We start from the raw sequence: 23,771 nt of genomic DNA, 5'->3' as shown, positions 1-23,771 counted from the left end.
CTATCGCTCTCCCCTTACTCAAACCGTGCCCACAGGTCTCCTGGCACCTGCCTCAGGCCCTTTGCCTTGCTTTCTTTTACATGAAAGCTTCCCTGAAGATCTGTCATTACTTTTTCATTTCCTTCAAGTCACAATACATTTGAGTCATTTTGATTACTCTAGCTAAAAAGGCGCGAGTGGCTGTGTGCGTGGGCACACCCACCTACCTGCACACCTTTTCTGTGTTTATCTTTTTTTTTTTTTTTTTTTTTTTTTTGACAGGCAGAGTGGACAGTGAGAGAGACAGAGAGAAAGGTCTTCCTTTGCTGTTGGTTCACCCTCCAATGGCCGCCGCGGCCGGCACTCTGCGGCGGGCGTACCGTGCTGAACCGATGGCAGGAGCCAGGTGCTTCTCCTGGTCTCCCATGGGGTGCAGGGCCCAAGCACTTGGGCCATCCTCCACTGCACTCCCTGGCCACAGCAGAGAGCTGGCCTGGAAGAGGGGCAACCGGGACAGAATCCGGCGCCCCGACCAGGACTAGAACCTGGTGTGCCGGCGCCGCAAGGTGGAGGATCAGCCTGTTGAGCTGTGGCGCTGGCCTCTGTGTTTATCTTAATAGCGCTACGTAACGTGTCCCACACAGTATTATTTAATAAGAGCTAATACCGTGCTCACCTGTTCTAAGTGCTTTCTACTTTAATTTGCTTATTCCTCACAACCCCATGAAGTTGTCAAATTGAGCAGTGTGACCTGAGGATGGCCCCTCTCCTCCAGGCCTCATAAGAGGAACTGCCAAAGGACTACGTGAAAGACTTTAGTACACTCTTACACCAATCGAAACTGAGCGTCAGGCAATGTCAGGTGATCACCTAACACCAATAAAGCAAAGCACCTAGCTGTTGCCAATCAAGGCGTCTGTCCCTCATTTCCGTTCTCTGACCATAAATGCTGCCGGACCGAGCTACAGGCCAGAGCTGTTCTGGTTCTGAGGGCTGCTAAGTTTCCAAATCGTTCGTTGCTCAGCGAAACTGTTAAGCTGAACCTGTCTTAGGGTTTTTTCCTTCGAACCAGGTAAGTACCCAAAGGGAAACGCAAACCCGGAAGTTTATAGGCAGTGGCCCTCGAGCGATGCAGCTGGGATTCCATCGCTTGAGTCCTTGCTGTAAAAGCACGATGCACCCTGGGCTGCCTTCCGAATTCCTTGTTAGCGGTTTGCGTTCCGTGTGTGCCTTCAAATGAGAGTGGCCTGCGCGAAGGCTGTCTTGGGGCCGCCCAGAGCGGGTTCCACAGCCTGGGCGGTGTGGACACCGAGGCAGGGCCCCGCAGCTGCTCCTGGCAGTTCTTGTTCTCGCACAAGTCATTTTCACTGCCCAATAGGCTTACACTTGCAGGGCTCAGGATGGTGACACCGCAGGGAGGAATCCCGGATACGAAGCCCAGCAGGTCCCGCCCACGAGCCCCGCCCAGCGCGTCCGCCACGCCCCCAAGCCTCAGCTGTCGTACGCCCTGGGATTGGCTTCCGCGGCCCTGCCCCACTAGGACCCGGGCCCGCTGACCCGGAAGCAGTTTGCGGAGCCGCCGCGCGGCTTTGCTCCCTTTTCCGGTCGGCGTGGTTTGCGAGTGGAGCGTCCGCGGTTCCCGGGCCTTCGCCATGAGCGTCCCGGCCTTCATCGACATCAGTGAGGAAGACCAGGTGTGCTCCCGGGCGCCGCGGGTGCCGCCGGGGTGGAGTGGGGGGGGGACGTCTCGGGCGTGAGGGACCGCGGCCGAGCTGGGGCCGGGCGGACGCGACGCCGCCCTGCGGAGCCCACTCCGGGGCGCCCGTCGCGTAGGTGCAGGCGTAGAGAGGCGGCGAGGCAGGCGGGGACACGCGTCCCGGGGCTGCTGGCCGGCGAGGCCCGCCAGCCCGCTTCCTGGTCGGCGTCGGGACTCTGCTAGCCTGCTGTCGGACGGCCGAGAAGTTTCTGACGAGGAACGGTGTCTGCTTCCGTCTTCCGAGTGCAGCAGCCGCCGCCGCTGTGGGAGGTGGCGAGTCGGTAGCCCACAGGAGCAGTCCGGCAAAGGTCATCGCGTGGTGACGATCAGAATGCATTTGGGGTTGTGCAGTCACAGAGGCAGGGCTGGCCCGTGTGTTTTCACTCGTCCTTGTGCACGAGTGGGAATTGTTCTGTAACCCTGTGCAAGTGTCCGCTCCATAGCGCTTAGTGGGCGATTCTGATATTTTTAAATTGACTGGAGTTTGCTCTTTGATGTGCAGAGCCGATGTTTACAATTTCCCCCGTAATAAAAGTTTAGTTGGTGGGAATTAAACCCAACATGCCATTACATAGTCTTTAATTTTTTATAGCTAACAACTCTGTGAAGTAGTATAAGCTTGTCATTTTTTTCTACTACTAGAATGTGGAAATTTTGTTTTTCATAGCTTCATTCTGATCTAACATCTAGAATTGTAGGTAGGACTTTTTTTTCCTCTCATGGTAGGAATGCAGTCCTACACCTCTGAAAAGTAAGAAGGGGATAGATAAAGCAACGAGAAATGCCAAGGGTAAGGAGGGAGGTGAGCACAGAAAGGAAAATGAAAGACCAAAAAAACCAAGCATTTTGCCAACAATCGGCTGTTAAGTTCCTGAAAAAGAAGTTACATACATACTGTAAGGAACCTGATGGAGGAAGTTCTTGTCATTGATCTTATTTTAAGTGGCCCTTTTTAAGGCTCTGCTACTGTTCTTAGAACGCATCCGTTTCACACCAGCTGTTCCTTTCAGGAAAATACCAATTCCTTCCAGAGTTCAACTGCTCAAATTTTCAGCTTGGTTAGAGTTGAAAAATGGGCAGTTCTTTCCCTGTACTTGCTTTCCGTTGCTTGTACTGGTCCATAACCACTTGTTAGCTAGTGAGGATAGCATAAAAACAGTAAACTGTTCAATAGTTCTCGGAAAGTTTGCTTTTTTTTTTTTTTAAGATTTATTTCTTTATTTGAAAATCAGAGTTACACAGAGAGAGGAGAGGCAGAGAGAGAGGTCGTCCTCCATCCGCTGGTTCACTCCCCAATTGGCCACGACGGCCGGAGCTGTGCTGATACAAAGCCAGGAGCTTCTTCCAGGTGTCCCACATGGGTACAGGGGCCCAAGGACCTGGGCCATCTTCTACTGCTTTCCCAGGCCATAGCAGAGAGCTAGATGGGAGGTGGAACAGCTGGGACTCAAACTGGCACCCATATGGGATGGCAGCACTGCAGGTCGGCGTTAACCCGCTGTGCCACAGTGCTGGCCTGGGAGAGTTTGCTTTCTGTCTACAAATTAGGAAGTGAACAAATGCCTTTAATTTTATTTCAATCAAATTGTATGTTTCCTTCATGAAGAAGCATGCATTCTAGTATTTAAAAAGTTACTTTATTTGAACTGTGCAGAGGGAGGCAGAGATACTCTGTCTATTCACTCCCGGAATGCCTGCAACAGCTAGGACTGGCCTAGGTCAAAGACAGGAGCCTGGAGCACAATCCAGGTTTTCTAGCTGCCAGGGTGCCATAGACTGCAGCCATCTCCTGCTACTTTACACAGGGAGCACGCCAGCAGGCAGCTGGGCCAGAAGTGCAGTCGCTGGGACTCACAGGCACTCTGGATGTGGGTGTCCTGACTGTTGGGGAGCGTGCCTGGCTGTTCAGTCATATTTTTGTTGTCTCTGATAATGGTGATACTTGTTTTGAATCTTGCTTGTAATACAACTCTTATGTTAAAGGATAGCACTATTGGATCTACAGTTTTAATGTATTTTTGTGGGGTTTCTAAACGTACTTATGGGGTTTAAAAATCATGGTCTCCCCCTGTTTGTGTGTGTAATCTAGAAAATGTGATACTTGCACATTTACAGGTGGTATTCTTTCATCTGCCTGTTTGACTTCTTCATTTTTGTTATCTTAAAAGCCATCTGAGGCCGGCACTGCAGCTCAATAGGCTAATCCTCCGCCTTGCGGCGCCAGCACACCGGGTTCTAGTCCCGGTCAGGGCGCTGGATTCTGTCCCAGTTGCCCCTCTTCCAGGGAGTGCAGTGGAGGATGGCCCAAGTCCTTGGGCCCTGCACCCCATGGGAGACCAGGATAAGTACCTGGCTCCTGGCTTCGGATCAGCGTGGTGCGCTGGCTGCGGTGCGCAGCGCGCCGGCTGGGGCAGCCATTGGAGGGTGAACCAATGGCAAAAGGAAGACCTTTCTCTCTCTCTCTCTCTCTCTCACTATCCACTCTGCCTGTCAAAAAAAAAAAAAAAAAAAAAAAAAGCCATCTGGATTCCTGTTTGGCAACAGTAAACACCAAGCTCTCAAAGGAAGGCATTGGTAGAGATGTGTAGGTACTATGTCTGGATGACGTCATGTGGTATGGGACCTGTGCCTTTAATATATACAAAGGGGCTTTCTGGCCTGGGCCTGCATTTGGCATTTGTTTCATAGATGTAATTCGACACAAATATTGTATTCAAGGCAACATTCACAAGCATTATCTTTTTATATCCCCCAAAATGCTTTATCTTGAATAGATTCTCAGTACTCAACATATCATTACCCTCTTGCTTAGAAAATGTCTATAATTTTTCTAGTACCTGTGTTTACATATACACTTGAACAATAAAAGATTCATTACTTTCCAGAAAAGTTGAATTTACCAAGTCACATTGGTTTCTTCTCTCTAGTCCTCCCCCCTCCCCCCGGAAAAAAAACCTGGATTATATAAAGGCTTTTGATCTATACTGGAGGTCCGGCAAGGTGCAGGTGAGACCAAAGAACCTGGGGAGGTGATCCCTGTTGGCTGCAGGGTGTCTGTGGAGCCCTGGGCCTGGTGGAGGAGGAGCCCTTCACTCTAGCCTGAAGTGAGGTGGTAGTTAAAAGTACAATTTGTGCATTTTAGTTGTCCACATGTAGGAGAGACTTGGTTTGAGCTTTTGGTGGTCATAATCAGGTTTCTAGATACACACATTGTATATTTCCTTCTTAAAGGCTGTACAGAGTAATACAGCCCTGCTTGATTCCACAGGCTGCTGAACTCCGTGCTTACCTGAAATCTAAAGGAGCTGAGATCTCGGAAGAGAACTCAGAAGGTGGACTTCATGTGGATTTAGCCCAAATTATTGAAGCCTGTGATGTGTGTTTGAAGGAAGATGATAAAGGTTTGTTTCTTAACTTCCTTGTATCTCTTACTAATCATAACCTAGTTTTCAGATTTTCTTAGAATTTGTGTCTTGTGTTTCAGATTTTAAACTAGTTTTATCTTTGCATATGCAAAGATATCTGTTAGACCCACGAAGGAAGCCTATTTTGGAAAACCTCTTAACATTTCTGTGTCATTAATTACACACATTAAATCTTGACAGTTTCAAACTGTTTGTCCTGCTCACAAGGTTTAGATCAGTATCGAATGGGATTTAATTTCAAGGAATCCTAAAGCCCTTTAATTATTGGGTGGATTCCCTATTTATGAGAAATTTTGAAAATTCTGAATCTTGAAATTAAAACTGGCATATTGAGTAATGTCTCTAATACTTGAAAATGAATGACCAAATTAGAAAGTTGACAGCTTTCATTTGTAAATAATTTTCTGTATGTAGGACAAAGTTCATCAGCTGAGACAGCATCCCCCGATAAAACCTCACCGCTAACTTCCAGATGACTGAATGTAATGCCACTGAAAGTGTGTGTATAGACATGTAAACCAGTAATCTGCCTCACTGGTTGGAAAGCAAATTTTAGATTACAGTTCTCTTTAGTATAATGCACAAAAATGCTTTCCTTAGCTTAACTATGTAATGGAAGTAGGTTAATTTGAATTCATGTGTACTATATTTTTGCTGTTCTCTATTGAAGGAAATGTGGGCTCTAGAACTGTCTGGCAGTAGCCACATTCCATCTTTTTAAAGTGTCTTACATTTAATAATCTTCATTGCATTGAAACACTGGAAATAACATTTTTAACTGGATACATTGGATATTATAGCATCACTGCTGACTGTGTTTTCAATACTTGGGTAGATGTGGAAAGTGTGATGAACAGCGTGGTATCCCTGCTTTTGATCCTGGAACCAGACAAGCAAGAAGCTTTGATTGAAAGCCTGTGTGAAAAGCTGGTCAAGTTTCGGGAAGGGGAACGCCCGTCTCTGAGACTGCAGCTGTGAGTTAACTAAAAGCGGCTTGGCTCTTCAGGGGAGTATCTTCATGTCATTGCCTTTGGAAATGATTAGGTGCAGGAAGTGTTGGAGCTTGACTGTCAGCGGTGGCTCTTAGCTGTGACCTTGGGCAAGCCTCAGTGTGTTTCCATGCCCCAGTTCCCTTCTCTGTAATGTGGAATTACTAATAGTACCTGTCCCAGGTTTGTTGTGGTGGCAGGTAACTCATCTAAAAACCGAGGTTGATCTCAGACATTGGTTTACTTCTTGTTTACCAGGCTAAGCAACCTTTTCCATGGAATGGATAAGAATACTCCTGTAAGATACACGGTGTATTGCAGCCTCATTAAAGTGGCAGCGTCTTGTGGGGCCATCCAGTACATTCCAACTGAGCTGGATCAGGTGAGTGAGTGACTGTGGGATAGTTGTTCTGCTGTAAGAAACAGTTGTATAGCTAAAATAGGCAGCAAATACGTATGTGTATTCTGAATGTTTGAAATTGCACGAATAAGTTCATTGGTTACTAAATGTTCTCCCTTTGTGAACCTTGTCACAGGTTAGAAAATGGATTTCTGACTGGAATCTCACCACTGAGAAGAAACACACCCTTTTAAGGCTTCTTTATGAGGCACTCGTGGATTGTAAGAAAAGGTACTCAGAAGCAATGAACTCACAACCTCACAGGCAGTATAAGTAGGTGCAGTTGGTTTTGAAAGACAAGTAGGGCCAGTAATTTTACTCTACTTTGTTCTCCAGAGTTGCTATAAATCTGTTTCTGTAAACTTCACCTGCTAAGTTAAAGATAGCTGCAAAGATTAAAGTAGTTTCTCCTGTCTTCAAACTTTTTAAAAAGCAAAACGTGCTTTTGCTTTAAAAATAGCACAGTTCTTAATCCCAAAGCTGTATATAGCATTAGGCTAAGTTATTTCATGTTGCTTTGATGTCTTAGTACAGGGTAGTGCTAGCCCTTCTGCTTAAGGTGGGGAGTTGCCATCAATCAAGTTACCACAGTCAAAGTCTTGTGTAAACAGGGCCCGAGACGAGACCATGCAGATTGGACTACATGAGTGCCTTCTGTTCTTGTGCATTGTCTTGGGTTTCTAAGGCTCATATTCACCCAACAAAGTTTATGCCCCAAATTACTCAGTTTTAGGATGCCTGCCAGATAGTAGGTTTGATAGTTTATAGAATTAATACTGTTTCTTTTTTTGAAAGAACATCCTGGCTTTTCATATAGCTGTTTAATTTTTTTCACATAGTGGTGAACTACTTTTAGAATCAGTCTTCAGTTGTTTCACACAAATTTTATACTGGCTTTTATAGCTAGAACGTTTAATATATTAGGATCAGCAAGATTAATTATATATAGACATATTAAAGATTAGTTTATTTGAAATGCAGAATAACAGACGTCTTGCATTGTTTCACTCCCCATATGCCTTCTACAGTCAAATCTGGGCCATACAGGAGCCAGGAGCCAGGAACTCCAGGTCTCCTGTGAGGGTGGCAGGAACCCAAATACCTGGGCCATCTCCTCCCGCACATGTAAACAGGAGGCTGAATCTGAAGTGCGGTAGTCAGGACTCAAGCCAGCACCCTGATAGGGGATGCTGGCATCACAAGTGGCATCTTTTTTTTTTAAGATTTATTTTTGAATGGCAGAGAGAGAGGTCTTCCATCTGCTGGTTCACTCCCCAAATGGCCGTAACGGCCAGGGCTGGGCCGTTCCGAAGCCAGGAGCCTGGAGCTTCTTTCTGTCTCCCATGCAGATATAGAGGCCTAGGGACTTGGGCCGTCTTCCACTGCTTTCCCACACCATAGCAGAGAGCTGGATCAGAAGTGGAGCAGCTGGGATGTGAACCGCCATCCATATGGGATGCCGGCACTGTAGGCAGCAGCTTTACCCACTACACCACAGCACTTGGTCCCTCACAAGCAGCATCTTAACATGCTGCGCCACAACACCAGCCTCAGTATGATTCTGTTTTGCTACATGATGTAAGATTTTGTGCACCACTGCATACAGTAGGAAATGTTCAGATTTGTTAGAACGTTTTGTCATAAAGAAGTTGGGGTTCTTGCCTATCTCTGCAGCAGTGGATACTGTATGTTAGGTGTGGACATACTTGTGTAACAGCATTCCTGCCAGGTTGAGTAAAAGTAAGTTTATAACAAAGACCATTTCTAATGGAGGACATAAAAAATAGTTCAGGAAGAATTCATAATTTAATCCAGACTTTAAATATGCAGGCTGTGGAGTCAGTACTGGGATTCATATCTTGTGTTTTCTACATGTCTGTACCTTAGTTTCCAACTTCAAAGTGGAAACAGCAGTACTTACTCAGGGTTGTTGAAAATTTTATAGGAAATATAAGGGATACATTGTAGTAGTCCTCTAATACCGTGGGGAATACATTCCAAGACCCCTGAAACTGGGTAATGCTGAATTCTGTTCAAAGGCACTTCAAAAAGTTTGTGGAAAAATGTAATTAAAACTGTGCAGTGAAATCACTTCTTGGGTTTCCTGCATCGCATATTGGAGTCACAGGTTCTCTGCCTGCAGTCTAACTTCCCTTACTACTCAGGGAGGCAGTAGATAACGGCTTGAGTACTTGGGTCTCTGCTTACCTTGTGGGAGACCTGGATTGAGTTCAGGCTCTTGGGTTTGGGCTAGTGACTGTTGCAGACATTTGGAGCATGAACTGATTGAAAGCCAGAGATTAATCATCCATCTAATTTAAAAGAAAAATAAAAATTGTGTAAAGTATTAGTTTATTTTGGTGCAAAAAATGTTAAAATCCATGCATAGTTTTTTCAAAATAACAATTTTCAATGTTTTATGAAAAGTTGTGTACCAAGATAAACAAATTCAATGCTAGATTTTTTTCACTAATTTATTTATTTTTTCCCAAGATTTATTTATTTGAAAGTCAGACTTATTCAGAGACAAGAGAGAGAGAGAGAGAGAGGGGTCTTCCATCCGATGGTTCACTCCCCAGTTGGCCACAACAACAGCCGGTGCTGCACCCATCCAAAGCCAGGAGCTTCCTCCGGGTCTCCCACACGGGTGCAGGGGCCCAAGGACCTGGGCCATCCTCCACTGCTTTCCTAGGCCACAGCAGAGAGCTGGATTGGAAGTGGAGCAGCTGAGTCTCAAACCGGTGCCCCTATGGGATGCTGGTGCTTCAGGCCAGGGCTTTAACCTGCTGCACCACAGTACCCACCCCCACTAATTTCTTGAAGTGCCCTTTTATGGACTTTTTTCCTATACATACACACCTATGAAAATGTTAATTTATAAATTAAGCTCCATAAGAGATTAACACAAATAAAAAAAAAGGCAGTTATAACAATATACCATAGCAAGAGTTAAGTGAATGGTCTCTCAAAAGCACTATACTGACTCCTTATTGGTGGTTCTTACCCACAAGTTGCAGAAAGGAAGTAACTAACATTCTAAAGCTACTTCTCAAACCAAGATAGGGTTTGAGTATGCATATGGACTGTAATAGACGTCCTGATGGTAACACACTAGCAAATATTTGCAGCGTTTATCACAGAAGATTACTCTTCCTTTTTGAAACACTTTCTTCAGTTGGCTAGTGTGACTTTTCTCCTGTCTACCTCATCCACAGCTCATTTGTGGGTTCCTCCTCATCTTCCCTGACTCTTACCCTCCCATATTACATTTCTTCTGCATTACTGTTTTGTGTAGAATTTTGGGGGTGTCTTATGATTTTTGGGGAGGCTGAGGGCCATGTGCACTTTGGATGGGCTATTTCTTTGTGTTGTTAGACACTTTGCATCCATGCCATCACATGCTAAAAAATGCTGGTGGTGCTTCCCAGTCTTGCAGCTCAACAGTTCATCTACACTTCTTCCCAGTGGTCTGGAGGCGCTCAGTGCTATCACAGTGAGCTCATTCAGTCTCATGCCTTGGGATAGCATATGTATGTTGATGGTTTTCAGGTTTTTAAAAAATATTTATTCATTTGAAAGGCAGTTACAGAGAGAAGGGGAGCGAGGGAGGTGGGAAAATAGAGAGAGAGGCATCTTTTGTCTGCTGATTCACTCCACAGTGGGTGGGACTGGACCAGGCTGAAGGAGCCAGGAGCTTCATCCGGGTCTCCCACATAGGTGCAGGGGCTCAAGGATTTGGGCCATCTTCCACTGCTTTTCGCTGGCCAATAGCAGAGAGGTGGATGGGAAGTGGAGCAGATCTCCCACTTTGAATCCATCAGCAAATCTGTCAGTTCTAAATAAATCTGAAGTCAGGCCAACTTTTCACTATTTGTGTTGTGATCATATGGTTTAAGCCACCATCATTTCTTACGATGAATACAAAAGTAGCTTCTTATCCAGTCCCTGTTTGAGTCTTTGTCGCCAAACCATTTATTATTGTAATATTTATTTATTTATTTATTTGAAAGGCAGAGAAAGAAATAGGTCATCCATCTGCTGGTTCACTCCCCAGATGGCCCAGATGGTGGGCGGAGCTGCACTGATCCAAAGCTAAGAGCCAGGAGCTGCTTCTGGGTCTTCCACGAAGGTGCAGGGGCCCAAGGATTTGGGCCTCTTCCACTGCTTTCCCAGGCCATAGCAGAGAGCTGGATTGGAAATGGAGCAGCTGGGACTCAAACCAGCACCCATATGGGATGCCACAGTGCTGACCCCCAAACCATTTGTATTAAATTGCTAGAAAGTTGTTTCATATGGAAGATCAGTTTATGCCTCCCTCTACTCAGAACCCTCTAGTGGTTTCATTCACAATAAAAAGGAAAGCCAGCCAGCTTCAGCCTTAGCACTGGTGGTAGATTTTGTTTTTTGATTTTTTTAAGATATTTATATATTTGAAAGGCAGAGTTACAGAGAGAAAAAGAGGAGAAAGAGCTCTTCCATCTTATGGTTCACTCTCCGAATGGCTGCAGTGGCCAGAGTTCTACCACATGGTGTAGGGCCCAAGCACTTGGGCCATCTGCTGCTGCTTTCCCAAGCACATTAGTGGAGTGCTGGATCAGAAGTGGAGTAGCTGGGACTCGAACTGGTGCTTCTTTTGAATACTTCTCCCAGGCATCTGCATTTCTCCCTTTCTGCTCTATCATTTCATCAGAAAGGCCTTCCTTTGCTGCCCTGCATAGACGGCAGTGCCCCCACTCCCTTGTTTTTCTCATCTGTGTTTTATTATTTCCCTTTTGCATTTATTAACAGACATGTACATACCATTTGGTATCTCTGCCCACTAGTATGAAAGTTTAATGACATCAGGGATTTTGCTCTTACTGGAACAATATCTAACACTGCTAGGCGTGTGAATGTTCCTAAATGTGACTGATTTTTCTTTTAAAGAAAGCAAGCTCCTGGAAAATAATATGGGGACTAAAGGAAGTTCGTGGAAGGGGTGGGTTGGTGTAGTGGTTAAGACAGGGCCTTTCTACATGGTCTGTCTTCTGCTTAGAAAGTCATTTTATTTATCCCCTCTTCCCACTTCCACTTCTTTTCATGACCAGGAAGAGGATGCAAAAGGTGTTAAATTCTTTAGGTCTCAGCGTACGCGCTTTCTCTTGAAAGCTCGTTATATATAAACTAGCCACCTCCTTTCTATGTTTAGCCCTTTTTTTTTTTTTTTTTTTTTTTTTTTTTTTGACAGGCAGAGTGGACAGTGAGAGAGACAGACAGAGAGAAAGGTCTTCCTTTTGCCGTTGGTTCACCCTCCAATGGCCGCTGCGGCCGGCGCGCTGTGGCCGGTGCACCGCGCTGATCCGATGGCAGGAGCCAGGAGCCAGGTGCTTCTCCTGGTCTCCCATGGGGTGCAGGGCCCAAGCACTTGGGCCATCCTCCACTGCACTCCCTGGCCACAGCAGAGAGCTGGCCTGGAAGAGGGGCAACCGGGACAGAATCCGGCGCCCCAACCGGGACTAGAACCTAGTGTGTCGGCGCCGCTAGGCGGAGGATTAGCCTAGTGAGCCGCGGCGCCGGCCTAGCCCTCATTTCACTATTCATTTCCTTCACAGGATTTATTCATCAGTTATTTTTTCTTAGTGTTTTTTTTTGTTTGTTTTTGTTTTTGTTTTTTTTCCCAGGGAAATTCCATAATTTTTTAAAGCATGGTGACTATTTCTCTTGGTCACCATAAAATATAACATGTATCATCGGCACAGTACCTGACATTTAGTAAATGTTTTTAAATGAATGAGTGATGGTAACAGTATTTTCAAACTTCTAAAGCATTATTTCTTTTTAGTGATGCTGCTTCAAAAGTCATGGTGGAATTACTTGGAAGTTACACAGAGGATAATGCTTCCCAGGCTCGAGTTGATGCCCACAGGTAACGGTAAACATTGCTCTAATGAAGAGATGAGCTATGGAATTTAGTTACATAGCTAACGTCATGTTTGCAACCACTAGTGAGCTGCAGGCATTTGATTCACTGTGTTCCCTGGTGATTCTGATGTAGGTATGAAAATTCAAGATTTGACATTGGAAGAACCATAGATTGCATGAGAAATAGCCATGGGATATTTATAGTTTGAGTTACTATATGGATTACTGTTGGTATGGGGATAATAATCCCAACCTAAGAAGTAAACCTCACTAGGCCAGGATTAAAGTATGTAGGTGGTGAAAAGTTGGTGACCTGCTAAAAATCAAGTCATTGCTAAAGACAGTGAGGACTGTAACAGTCGTGGATCTTTACTAGTAACGATAAGAATAGAATCTGAAATGGCAACTGCCTCACGCAGACCTATATGTGATAGGAGTTATATAGAGAGGCTGGTGGTGGTGGTGGTCTTGGACTTCAGGCTTCCTCTGCCTCCTTAATAAGCACTTGCTATTAGGCAAGTGAATTGTTCCTTCTAAACACGTTTCATCATTGGTAAATGTTCATAAGAATGCTGAGTTGTAAGGGATATTGAAGTATAATGCACACAAAGCTGTTAGTGTCTGGCATATGGTAAGGTGCTGTCGCTGTTTGATTACCTTAGTGTTTTCTCTCCAGCTCAAGTTTTTCTTTAAAGCTATTTCATTTTGTATATTGTACCTGATAGATTTATTGGCCTGTTTTAACCCCATTTTGTGGCTTGTTATATGCCGTGTATATAATTCAGTAAAATATCTTTTTTGATTTGCAAAATGTCAGTTAAGAGCCAGGATTTCAAGTATCTGAGATTTTTTGTTTGTTTTCTGATTAAGGTGTATTGTACGAGCACTGAAAGACCCAAATGCATTTCTTTTTGACCATCTTCTTACTTTGAAACCAGTCAAGTTTTTGGAAGGCGAGCTTATTCATGATGTAAGTAGTTTAGCTTCCGATGTGACAAATGTTTGTTTTCCTAAATCTTACTGAAGTTGTACTCCTTCTGCATTAATAAACAGGACTGTTGGAGAGATCTGGAAAGATAAGAACTACTTATGCTTTCTGTATTAAGAACAGATTGTAGTAGGACCAGCTTTTCTCGACATAGTCCTTTTCTTTCATGTCCTTATTTGCCTGGCCGTTATGGACTTAGATGATACACAGAGTTCTTGTAGTTACTTAATGTCGCTAGCTGGGGCAGGCATTTAGTGTAACACATGAAATGCCACTTGAGAAACCTCTGTCCCCTAGGTACATGGGCCCCAGCTCCCCCTCCCGCTTCCAGCTTCCTGCTCTTGGGAAGCAGCAGGTAATGGCTCAGGTGGTTGGGTTCCTGCCATCCATATGGGAGACCCAGATGGAGTTCCTGGCTCTGGTCTGGACCAGACCCCAGCTTCTAAGAACATTTTGGGGAATGAACCAGCAGATGGGAGATCTTTGCCTGACACTGTCAAATAAAATGTTTAGAAAGAACACACTATTCAAGTAAAAGTATAAATTATTTTCCATTTGAACTATGCCATTATTTACCATCTTTTGTGTGGATACAAAACATTTTTTTTTTAAAGATTTATTTACTTTGGGCCGGCGCCGCGGCTCACTAGGCTAATCCTCCGCCTAGCGGCGCCGACACACTAGGTTCTAGTCCCGGTCGGGGCGCCGGATTCTGTCCCGGTTGCCCCTCTTCCAGGCCAGCCCTCTGCTGTGGCCAGGGAGTGCAGTGGAGGATGGCCCAGGTGCTTGGGCCCTGCACCCCATGGGAGACCAGGAAAAGCACCTGGCTCCTGGCTCCTGCCATCGGATCAGCGCGGTGCGCCGGCCGCAGCGCGCCGACCGCGGCGGCCATTGGAGGGTGAACCAATGGCAATGGAAGACCTTTCTCTCTGTCTCTCTCTCTCACTGTCCACTCTGCCTGTCAAAAAAAAAAAAAAAAAAATTATTTACTTTAAAGTCAGTTACACAGAGACTGGAGAGGCAAAGAGAGAAGTCTTCCATCCGCTGATTCACTCCCCAATTGGCCGCAATGGCCGGAGCTGTGCTGATCAGAAGCCAGGAGTCAGGAGCCTCCTCCAGGTCTTCCCACACAGGTGCAGTGGCCCAAGGACTTGGGCCATCTTCCACTGCCTTCCCAGGCCATAGCAGAGAGCAGATCAGAAATGGAGCAGCCGGGTCTTGAACCGGTACCCGTGTGGGATGCCAGCACTGCAGGCGACAGCTTTACCCACTGTGCCACAGCGCCGGCCCCCATTTTATTTTTTGGAAGAGTTGTAGATAGAGGGAGAAACAGAGATTGATCGATCCCCTCTCTGCTGGTTCACTCCCCAGATGGCTGCAATGGCCAGCACTGGGGCAGGCCAAAGCCAGGAATTTCACCTGGGTCTCACACGTGGTGTCAGGGGCCCGAACACCTGGGCCATCTTTGGCTTTTTCCAGGCCATCAGTAGGGAGCTGGATCAGAAGTTGAATAGCCAGGACAGGAACCAGTGCCAGCCCCTGCTGATTTCAATTTTAAAGTGAGTCATGTGAGATCAAATAGTTTTGAGTAGTAATTTGATGAAACATATTGGTATTTCTGCATGAAAAGAAATGTAGTTGTATTATTTTAGTGCCTTAGTATTTTGAGTATAAATGTTTTGTATATTGATGGTATCTTTTTTTCTTATTTAGCTTTTAACCATTTTTGTCAGTGCTAAATTGGCATCATATGTCAAGTTCTATCAGAATAATAAAGACTTCATTGATTCACTTGGTAAGTTTGGGGTTTATTCTTTTAGGGCTAGAGAGATGGGAACATGCTATTCTAGAACAATTATGAACTGTGAGATCCAGTAAATATGGTTGTGGCTTTATTTGGAGATTATCATGAGTGGTATATGGTAGAAGTGGCAAACATAGGTGGACAGGTTGAAAGATTAATGTGAATTGGACATCAGAAAGCAGGAAGGTGCAGGTGGTGGCATTTGTGATAAACAGAGGGTAAAACTAGTCAGATGACCTGTTGTGCCTTTTTATCCCTCCAAAACAGCTTGTTGAACCTTCCAGTTCTACTATATCATAATTCTCTGTGGTACAGTTATTTTGATCATTATTTTGATCATAATGGTGACTCTTGGAGTGCTTTTTTTTCTATGGTAGGATGAGTGGAGGCACTCTGTGAAGCTATTTACAAAATTGTTTCTTTGTAGAAGATCATATCCCTTACATGCATGGTGATTTTTATTTTCAGTGCCACTGCTCCCTTTATTTCAAAGATCTTACAAAGATTTTCTATTCTGATAGTATATTTTATGGTTGGGAGATGCATGCCTTCCCCCAGATTTAACAGGTTATAGAATATACAGCTACAGCTTTGCTAAATAAGATCCAAGGGGATTTGAAATGGATAGTATCATGATACTAGAAACTTTCCTAACTTCAGTTTATGTGAGACGGCATGAATTTTGTCTAGTGCATCTGAGTTCAGTAAATGTTTGCCAAATTAAATTGAATCTCACTCATCCTGATTGTACAAACTCCATGTATGTTCAGTATTTTAATTTCCTTCTGGAGCATGTTTTTCACATACTAAAATTACAAAGAGAAAACTTAGAAAATCTGCAGTTAAAACTAAAGTGCTCTGTTTCCCTGCTAAGCAATAATCAAAGTACATTAAAGTGTAATTGTTAGTCTACATGGTTGAGATAAGTGAGTATAATTGTAATCTACTTTGGTTATATTCAGTCCTTATTTGGGCAGTCACTAATTCCTGTCACCTGTAAATTCTGTGCAGTCACTAGAATTGGGGAAGATTGAAGTATTCTGAACATAAGGCATTTGAAGTACACCAAGATACAGCAGATAGTGTCTGCAGAATGCTTTGCCAGGTGCACTAGACCCCAGAAAGCCACATTCTGTCCCAGTTAATTTGCTTTGTGGCATGAGCTGTGTGATGGAATGTTAATGTCAGCAACCTCTTTATTTACGCACCAAGGAAAGAGGAGTAGTAATTAACACTCTGACACTCCCCCATTGATGTGTAATTGACTGTTTCAAAGGAGCACCAGTTCATAAGCTATTGCATGCATTAAAATTGCGTTTTCTATATTGCAGCATTTTAAGACAAGGGTCAGTGACAATGCAGAAATTGCTCAATGATGCACATTTTTTTATTACTGCATTAAGGTTTTGACATATTAGTAATGAATAAATGTTTCCATAAAATTAGATTTTTTATAACTTTAAAATTGAAGTATGACACTGTGACTTCATCTTTGAAGGTTTAGTCTAGTTTTATGAAACAAAGCACCCACTGCCTTCAGATCTTTAACTCATACTTCACTGGCTTAAGAGTTTAATTTTCAGAGTTTGAAAGGCTTCTGGTTTATTTCAGTAGTGATTTTAAATATGAAATTGAAGTGTTTTTAGAGGCAAATTTCAACATGTAAAATAGATTGAGGGTCTTCATAAAAAACGTGCATGAATTTCAGAAATGCACCAAAATAAACACTGCATTCTGGCTTTCCATGAACATTTTGAAGTAACCTCACATGTGCCCACAGAAACTGGGAATGTTACAGAATTTTTGAAATGTTTAATGCCTGTTCTCTGGTAGGGGAAAAAATTTCCTAACATTGCATTTTGCCAACGGGGAATCAAGTTCCTTAATTTGCTTTTTTGTTTCTTGAGCATCTGTGCAAATTAATGTTGAATTAGAAATTTGTTTATGTAAGAGGCTTTTGGGAGGTAGTGTTGGTTTTAGATATTATTAGACATTTATTGCAGCTCAAAGTCTGGTTACAAATGTCCAGATTCCACAGGTGGTGTCAGTTTGTAGAAGCATTTTTTTATTAACACTGACAACTTAGGCCAACAGTAGCATTATCTTGTGTCAAGTGAATTGCCCTAACATGTCCACATGCAATCTGGTGTTACTCAGTTGCTACCTTCTTGCTTCAGAAAGTTAATCAGCATCTAATTTGCATTTGTTAATTAGGGTTAATGTGCACTAATTGATTTTTTGATGCTTGTAGATTTCCATTAAACCAGTTAGCAATACCTACTTGTGTACCTCATTCATTTGAGTTATGATGATCATGTTTTTGTTGAATCTGTGCCAAATAGGAAGCCTGCATCATAATTACAGCTAATTAACATGATCATGCACTATATTAATGGCTTCCCTAATCTTCCACTAATATATTATAAATTTCAAATTTTATAGAGTGCTTAGGGAGATAACTTTTAACAAAACAAGTTTGAGGCTCTGAATTTCTACAGGGTCATAATTGATCATATGCTGAGTTTTACATTAACTTGAAACTTCAGAGAAAAGAGTGTAAAATTCTAGATTCATTTTATCAGTCTTTTGATAGCAATTTATTACTTATAAAAACAAGCATGTTAAAATTCTGCTTCTGTTTAGGGCCATGTTGTAATTTGGATATTTAGGATTTATAAATTTCTTTTTCTAGCCATTTATTTACTAAGTGAACCTGTATTCTAGGCCTGCATTACTACTTTGTGACTATAAATCAGTGATGTAATCTCTTTACTCAGTTTTATTTTGAAAGAATCTAGAACTAGGTAATTGGTTAAGTTTCCTTCTAAGACAGATAATTGTTTGTGAACTAAATAATTGTAACAGTATGTTCCATTTCAAATTCTAAGGGAGAATTGGAGTTACTTGTGTAATTTTCTACCTTTGCCTTATAAAGAACAATCGCTGTTAATGATCCTGTTCATCTAGTACAAAACATTTACTGGCCTGTAAGTGTTAAGTGGTAAATACACTTGGACGGTTTTAATTTGCAGGTACTAGGTCTGAAGTAACCTGAAGGGAAATGGAAAAATTTTATGGAAATATTTTAAAGCTTCACATTTACTAGTAATAGTGACACAGAACCAGTAGTGGATTGGTGAGGAATCATTTGCATTTAAAAGAACAGCTCTGAGTGAAGACCAACTCAGCTAAACAGCAAATGTTCTTATGAAAGAAATGTTGTAGATTTAATTTCCTAAAATTATATGTTCTTATATAAAGTTTTAGGGTCTAAAAACATCATTTACAAAGCTCATTCTGTGACCAGTGGCACTACACTTTTTTTTTTTTTTTTTTTTTTTTTGGACAGGCAGAGTTAGAAACAGAAAGGTCTTCCTTTTCCATTGGTTCATCCCCCAATGGCTGCTGCAGCTGGCACACCGCGCTGATCCGAACCCAGGAGCCAGGTGCTTCTCCTGGTCTCCCATGCAGGTGCAGGGCCCAAGCACTTGGGCCATCCTCCACTGTCTTCCCAGGCCACAGCAGAGAGCTGGAATGGAAGAGGAGCATCCGGGAGAGAATCCGGCGCCCCAACCGGGACTAGAACCCCGGGTGCCGGCACCACAGGCAGAGGATTAGCCTAGTGAGCCGCGGAGTGGGCCACTACACTAATTTTTAAAAAATAGTTCTGGCCGGTGCCACGGCTCACTAGGCTAATCCTCCGCCTTGCGGCGCCGGCACACCGGGTTCTAGTCCCAGTCGGGGCACCGGATTCTGTCCCGGTTGCCCCTCTTCCAGGCCAGCCCTCTGCTGTGGCCAGGGAGTGCAGTGGAGGATGGCCCAAGTGCTTGGGCCCTGCACCCTATGGGAGACCAGGAGAAGCATCTGGCTCCTGCCATCGGATCAGCGCGGTGCGCCGGCCGCGGCGGCCATTGGAGGGTGAACCAACGGCAAAGGAAGACCTTTCTCTCTCTCACTGTCCACTCTGCCTGTCAAAAAAAAAAGTTCTGTTGGCCGGCTCTCTGCTGTGGCCCAGGAGTGCAGTGGAGGATGGTCTAGGACCTTGGGCCCTGCATCTGCATGGGAGACCAGGAGAGGCACCTGTCTCTTGGCTTCCGATTCAGTGCCATGCGCTGGCTGCAGCGGCCATTGGGGAGTGAACCAATGGAAAAAGGAAGACCTTTCTGTCTCTCTCACTGTCCACTCTGCCTGTCTAAAAATTTTTTAATTTATTTTTTAAGTAGTTCTAGAAAAGTGGTTTTATATAGTCCATAACTTATGTTAGCTTCAGTTTATAGCCTGAAAATATAAGTTTTGTCAAAATTATTCTATATAAGTGCTCAAACAATCATATCCACGGTTTAACTCGAGTTGCCATTATGTGGGTCTTAACTATGGGTATTCATCAGGCACCACTGTTTTTTTTTGTTTGTTTGTTTTTGTTTATTCAGGGCTATTACACGAACAGAATATGGCAAAAATGAGACTACTTACTTTTATGGGAATGGCAGTAGAAAATAAGGAAATTTCTTTTGATACAATGCAGCAAGAACTCCAGATTGGAGCTGATGATGTTGAAGCATTTGTTATTGATGGTAAGGAAATTAGAACATTTTTATTTCTAGAATTCCTCTTGCGTGTGTGAACATAGTATTTTTAAGAATTCTTTGAAAGGCAGACACAGCAAGCTCCCATTCACTGTTTCTCTCTCCATATGATACCACCAGCTGGTGCTTTGCCCCAACCAGGCACTCCAAGCTTCCCACGTAGGTGACAGTACACAACTGCTTGAACCATCACTTGCTGCCTCCCAAGGTTTGCATTGACAAGAAGCTGGCATTAGGAGCTTCAGGAATGGCATTTCTATAGGGGACCACGGGTGTGTTGACCACAAAACGCCCTCCCCAAAACCTACAATTTTTACGTTGAAATAGGTCTTATGCTACAAAACAAGATTCTTTATTTGTAGTAAGTGAAAATTCCATGGAAATACACATTGCTATGTATATTTGGTGACTTTTCTATTCCTTGAGATGACATAGAAGAAGGCCTACAGTCAGTCTGCCATAGTGGTGAAGAGCATAGATCTTAGTGTTGGCCCTGGGTTTGAGACCAGGCCTTCCTCTGTGAAACAGGAATGTAGTTCATTGGTGCTTGTGAGGATTAAAGGAGTGAGTACAGGTGGAGCACAGTGTCTGACACTCAGTAAATCTGCAGATGTTAACCGCTAGCAATTTATGATTAGTTCAGAAATGGAACCTTTCCCCAGAGATTGCATTATACAGTGATTTTAACCATTAAAAAAATTTTTTTTTTTCGGTTTGAAAGAGTATGTGGGGGTAGGGTGGGGATTGTACAGTTAAGATTAGTAAGCTGTCCTGTTTCTTGTTAATGAACCTTAAGATTCCAACAGCCTTATGAAGTAGTAATAGCTTATTGGGAAGAATACCTGTAACTCTAATAAAAACTATATATTAATAGATTGGCCCACCAGCTCTGGGACATACATGACCTTGTTTAGATCATATTGCATTGCTTTATTAGCCAGCCAGTTTGCAAAATGTTGTCAACAGTGTGAGGTTTTGCTTGGAAATTTTCTACATGTACAACATCTTTTTTTCAGCGGTAAGAACTAAAATGGTCTACTGCAAAATTGATCAGACTCAGAGAAAAGTAGTTGTCAGGTAAGCATTTAATACTACCCAGCGTTTTGTAGAACAGTTGAGTTGGTTCTGGCTCTTTCCCTTAAATGTTTAGAGAACTAGAGTATTGTTATCCACTGCTTGTAGTTAAATAGTTGCTATTTATCATAATTTTATTAAAGTTCAGACTGAATGTGATTAGCTTATTTAATGAAAGAGTCCTATTTTCCAGCACATTTCATTTAATGGCTGAGCACTGGCTAGAATACTAATGACTTCTGACTGCTTTATATAGTTGTTCCGGAGAAGGACGGTTTAGGATCAACAGAGTAGAGAGCTTTAAGAAGTAGCATCTGCATCTGACTCTTAAATTACCTTATAATTCTAAATTACATATTTTTATATATTTATCTTTGCTTATTTAGCTAGATTCAATTGTGTAATACTATAAAGGAATGCCAGGATAAAAGGTTGACTAACACTTTGTTTTTAATTTTTCAACTTTCAGTCATAGCACACATCGGACATTCGGAAAACAGCAGTGGCAACAGCTGTATGATACACTTAATGCCTGGAAACAAAACTTGAACAAAGTGAAAAACAGCCTTTTGAGTCTTTCTGATACCTGATTTTTTATGCATATAATTTTGTTCTGTTGGGGGAGAAAACCTAAATCATAGTAAAACATTATAAACTAAAATTTGACTAGTCTGGGCATTTATTAAATCACCAACTGCAGAGGCTAGAAAGTAGATTGTCTGAAATAACACTTGAGTTCTATTCTGTGAGGAAGGATACTGAAGGAGCAACACACACTTGGGAAAAGGATAAAAGAGAAAGCCTGCAAATTCAAAGAACTCTTTTCAGTGACAGAGTAGATGTATGATTTCATCGCACCGGACAGAATGCAGAAGTGAGGGCCTGTAGAGCTGTAGGTGGCTTTTCATTCATAAAGGCTACCTCAGATTTGTTACTACAGCATTTCGCCACTGGAAGTCTTACCAGCATTATTTTTTAATCTGTTGTAATTTCTATCAGCTCTTCTGCTTTTCTTTTTTTAGGCTGACTGTCATTTTCTAAGCCAAGGAACTTCTCAATTTCATTGATTTGATTTGTTACCAGGCTCTGCCACTTATCTTCACCAGAAGCAGCAGCGAAGTCAGTGGGGTCTTTACTCTCGATTGCCTGCAAATGGCTTAGTAGCAGAGCTGAACTCAGAGGCTTTGTGTTCACCTAGGAAAGATCAAGTAGTCTTAAGCACGAAATTATAACACAAAAGGCTGGCTTCACAGGAACTATTCAGTCTCTGCAACCTTGGGCAGGTGATAATGCGGCCAATTTCTTAGCTGATTCCCAGTAACTGCTTTCCTCTGGCACCAGAAAACTGTACAGTATGAATTTGTAGGCTTCCATAGAAGCTCTTCAAGATCTAATATATTCCAGGGATACCATAAATGTTTTCTAGAAGGTCTTGACCTTGCATTAAAAGATATTTAAAACAATGCAGATAAAATAGTTTGTCGTCTTTACCCTTCCCGTTCCATGCATGTCTGTGTTTTGTATCTTCTATCAAAACTAGGGGAAATTAAAATTTCTAAACTATAAAAACTGCCTTTTACTCATGCTTCCGCTAATGCTTCAGCGCACCATTGTTAAAGAAACAGGAAAGAGTAGTGAGGTATTTGGAAGTTGGCGTTCGTCCAGGGTGCTGCCTTGGGTCATACTTGCATGTTTAAAAAAACCACCTTTTTCATTTTAAGGTAGTAAAATACTGGAACTTTAGAGAATAAAAGTATACAACAATTTACAGTCACAGACCTGTCAGTATTTTGATACTACTGCTGCTAGTCTGTTTTTTATTTTTAGCCTATTTGAGTATTCTTTAAAACTTTGTATCTTGCCTTTTCCTCTGAATGATTTCCTAGGTCATTAGTTTTCATAAACAATTGCCAGCAGCTTACAAAATACTCCCTTTAATGGATGTGTGTGATTTAACTATCTCTTACTAGTGAATGTTTTTAGTGTATCCCTATCAAAAAGAAAACTGGATCCATGAAAAAAAATCCTTGATGGTCTGCAAATAGAGCCCAGATAAAATCTTCCCTTCCATGGAGATAAACTGATTTAAAATAACAATGGTGGTGTTTCTTAGTTGGAAAGGAAATAACATGGCCTTCAGCATATGGAGCAAGATAAGAACTACATTAAGATCACCAACATTCCAACCACAAACATCTCTATATTATGTCAATTTCAATGTGGAATCATGTAATTTATTAAAATGAGCTTAAATGTTCAGAACTTAATGATTGTTCCCTAAGGATTCCTCTGTTTGGCTCCCCAAATCCTACAGTCAGCCACCAGTTCCCTCTGTCTCCTGCTCATACTGTCTGACTGCCTGTTTTTTCAAAAGTGTCAGCAGAGATCTTCAGCAAGTTATTAACCTGTGGGCTTCAGTTTCCCCATCAACTCCTCTAGCTCCCAGATACTGTAAGAGAAGCAAGATAATGGATGACTGTGCCTAAATATGCATTCCATCATACCTCTCTGAGCTCCTAAGACCCAAAGGGGATTCTAAGTAATTAATGCAGTACACCAAGAAGGGGAGAAATAGGTCAATGTAAGCCTCAGTTATTAATTTTCAGGTGAAAGGATTGAACATCTAACTTAATGGTCTTATTTTGCCATCAAAATGCTTGGTGTATTTGGCATCCAAGTACAAATCAGCAATTTCCTCAAATCCTGATTCTTTGACCTTTAGTCTATTGATAGGAAGGAGACATGCATATACCTGCTTTTATCTCCCCTTAACTACCCATGTGCTGGGAGGAGTGAGTAGAGTTGGCTTAGAGAAGATACAATACAGATAGCTAAGGTTTGCATTTCAACCTTGCCCTGGTGAGCTGCA

The 23,771-nt window shown here is 42.8% G+C and overlaps 2 protein-coding genes across 14 annotated transcripts in view; one reads left to right on the top strand and one right to left on the bottom strand.

The window, feature by feature from the left end:
* The first annotated feature begins 1,464 nt into the window (after positions 1-1,464).
* EIF3M (eukaryotic translation initiation factor 3 subunit M) lies at positions 1,465-21,563 on the top strand. The gene is made up of 11 exons (XM_002709033.5): positions 1,465-1,673; positions 5,004-5,136; positions 5,996-6,134; positions 6,408-6,531; positions 6,686-6,780; positions 12,371-12,454; positions 13,321-13,420; positions 15,152-15,233; positions 19,673-19,816; positions 20,845-20,905; positions 21,372-21,563. Exons 1-11 carry the CDS (start codon positions 1,632-1,634, stop codon positions 21,490-21,492), a joined length of 1,125 nt encoding a protein of 374 aa, XP_002709079.1. The 5' UTR covers positions 1,465-1,631; the 3' UTR covers positions 21,493-21,563.
* The window catches only part of CCDC73 (coiled-coil domain containing 73), a 153,404-nt gene continuing 151,000 nt past the window's right edge, over positions 21,368-23,771 (bottom strand). For all 13 annotated transcript variants that reach the window (XM_051825570.2, XM_070071699.1, XM_051825535.2 and 10 more), the window contains one exon: positions 21,368-22,096. In XM_051825570.2, coding sequence (XP_051681530.1) covers positions 21,878-22,096 — 219 coding nt within the window. In that variant the 3' untranslated portion in view covers positions 21,368-21,877. The remainder of the gene's footprint in view (positions 22,097-23,771) is intronic.

This window comes from Oryctolagus cuniculus, chromosome 1 (assembly GCF_964237555.1).
Source record: "Oryctolagus cuniculus chromosome 1, mOryCun1.1, whole genome shotgun sequence".
NCBI lineage: Eukaryota > Metazoa > Chordata > Mammalia > Lagomorpha > Leporidae > Oryctolagus > Oryctolagus cuniculus.
This window is presented reverse-complemented; position numbering and strand designations above follow the sequence as displayed.